The 2,546-nt window shown below is 47.7% G+C and overlaps 1 protein-coding gene across 1 annotated transcript in view; it reads right to left on the reverse strand.

The window, feature by feature from the left end:
* Nucleotides 1–1,176: 1,176 nt before the first annotated feature.
* The window catches only part of PGLS (6-phosphogluconolactonase), a gene marked incomplete at its 3' end in the record, with an annotated part of 4,057 nt that continues 2,687 nt past the window's right edge, over nucleotides 1,177–2,546 (reverse strand). Inside the window, exon 3 of the mRNA XM_057388195.1 lies at nucleotides 1,177–1,281. Within this exon, the coding sequence (XP_057244178.1) occupies nucleotides 1,177–1,281 (105 nt within the window). The remainder of the gene's footprint in view (nucleotides 1,282–2,546) is intronic.

The raw sequence follows: 2,546 nt of genomic DNA on the forward strand, positions 1-2,546 counted from the left end.
CCCAAAATTCCCAAATTTTCCCCCAAAATTCCCAAAATTTTCCCAAATTTCCCATTCTCACCTGGAGCAGGGCGTGGCCCGGGAACAGCGAGCACGTGTGACCGTCCGGCCCCACCCCCAACAGCAGCAGATCAAACTGGGGGATGGGCTCATCTGGAAATGCCTGGAAAACCAGTATAAACCAGTTTGAACCAGTATAAACCAGTGTAAACCAGTTTAAACCAGTATAAACCAGTATAAACCAGTTCGGACCAGTTTAAACCAGTTGGAACCAATCTGGACCAGTTTAAACCCATTTATTCCCAGTTTGTCCCACCCCCAACAGATCAAACTGGGGGATGGGCTGATCTGGAAATGCCTAAAATCCCAGTTTAAACCAGTATAAACCAGTAAAAACCAGTATAAACCAGTTCAGACCAGTATGGACCATTCAGACCAGTTTGAATCAATTTATTCCCAGATTAAATCATTTTATTCCCAGTTTGTCCCACCCCCAGCAGGTCAGGGAACACCTGAAATCCCAGTTTAAACCAGTTCAGACCAGTTTAAACCAGTTTGGACCGGTTTACACCAACTGGAACCAGTTTAGACCAGTTTAAACCGATTTGTTCCCAGTTTAGACCCAGTTTAGACCCAGTTTATTCCACCCCCAGCAGGTCAAACTGGGAGATGGGCTGGCCTGGGAATGCCTGGAAAACCAGTATAAACCAGTGTAAACCAGTTCAGACCAGTTCAGACCAGTTCAAACCAGTCACCCTCAATCCACCCCCAATCCCAGTCCCTCCCAGTCCATCCCAGTATCCCCAGTACCGTTTTCAGCCATTCCCAGTATATCCCAGTATATCCCAGTATATCCCAGTATATCCCAGTATCCCAGTACCGTTTTCAGCCATTCCCAGTATATCCCAGTATATCCCAGTATATCCCAGTATATCCCAGTATATCCCAGTATCCCAGTACCGTTCTCAGCCATTCCCAGTATATCCCAGTACCGTTCTCAGCTGTTCCCAGTCCCTCCCAGTATATCCCAGTATCCCCAGTACCATTCCCAGTATATCCCAGTATATCCCAGTATATCCCAGTATATCCCAGTATATCCCAGTANAATTTCCCACTTTTTTCCCAAAATTCCCAAACTTTCCCCAAAATTCCCAAAATTCCCGAATTTCCCATACTCACCTGGAGCAGGGCGTGGCCGGGGAACAGCGAGCACGTGTGACCGTCCGGCCCCACCCCCAACAGCAGCAGGTCAAACTGGGGGATGGGCTCATCTGGGAACGCCTGGAAAACCAGTATAAACCAGTTTAAACCAGTTCGGACCAGTATAAACCAGTTTGGACCAGTTTAAACCAGTTTGAACCAGTTTGGACTGGTTTATTCCCAGTTTATTCCCAGTTTGTCCCACCCCCAGCAGATCAAACTGGGGGATGGGCTCATCTGGAAATGCCTGGAAAACCAGTATAAACCAGTACAAACCAGTATAAACCAGTACAAACCAGTATAAACCAGTATGGACCAGTTCGGACCATTACAAACCAGTATGGACCAGTTTGGACTGGTTTGGAACCAGTTTAGACCCAGTTTATCCCACCCCCAGCAGATCAAACTGGGGGATGGGCTCATCTGGAAATGCCTGAAAAACCAGTATAAACCAGTAAAAACCCGTTCGGACCAGTATAAACCAGTTTACATCAATCGGAACCAATCTGGACCAGTTTAAACCCATTTATTCCCAGTTTGTCCCACCCCCAGCAGATCAAACTGGGGGATGGGCTGATCTGGAAATGCCTAAAAATCCCAGTATAAACCAGTTTGGACCTGTCTGGACCAGTATGAACCAGTTTGGACCGGTTTGGACCGGTTTGGACTGGTTTGGAACCAGTTTGAACCAGTTTATCCCCACCCCCAGCAAGTCCAACTGGGGGATGGGCTGGGCTGGGAACGTCTGGAAAACCAGTTTAAACCAGTATAAACCAGTATAAACCAGTGTAAACCAGTATAAACCAGTGTAAACCAGTATAAATCAGTATAAACCAGTTTAAACCAGTATAAACCAGTATAAACCAGCTCGGACCAGTTCAAACCAGTCACCCTCAATCCATCCCCAATCCCAGTCCCTCCCAGTCCATCCCAGTCCCTCCCAGTCCCATTCCCAGTATATCCCAGTACCGTCTGGATCTGTTCCCAGTCCCTCCCAGTATATCCCAGTACCATTTTCAGCCATTCCCAGTATATCCCAGTACTCCCAGCACCGTTCTCAGCTGTTCCCAGTATCCCCAGTCCCATTCCCAGTATATCCCAGTATATCCCAGTATCCCCAGTACCATTTTCAGCCATTCCCAGTATATCCCAGTATCCATTTTCAGCTGTTCTCAGTCCCTCTCAAGATATCCCAGTCCATCCCAGTATATCCCAGTACTCCCAGTACCATTTTCAGCTGTTCCCAGTATATCCCAGTCCCATTCCCAGTATATCCCAGTATCCCCAGTACCGTTTTCAGCTGTTCCCAGTAATCTCTGGCGGCGCCGTTCGGGTCCAGTCCGGGA

This window comes from Malurus melanocephalus, unplaced genomic scaffold (genome assembly GCF_030028575.1).
Source record: "Malurus melanocephalus ecotype Western Australia unplaced genomic scaffold, MMel_1.1 scaffold_1657, whole genome shotgun sequence".
Lineage (NCBI taxonomy): Eukaryota > Metazoa > Chordata > Aves > Passeriformes > Maluridae > Malurus > Malurus melanocephalus.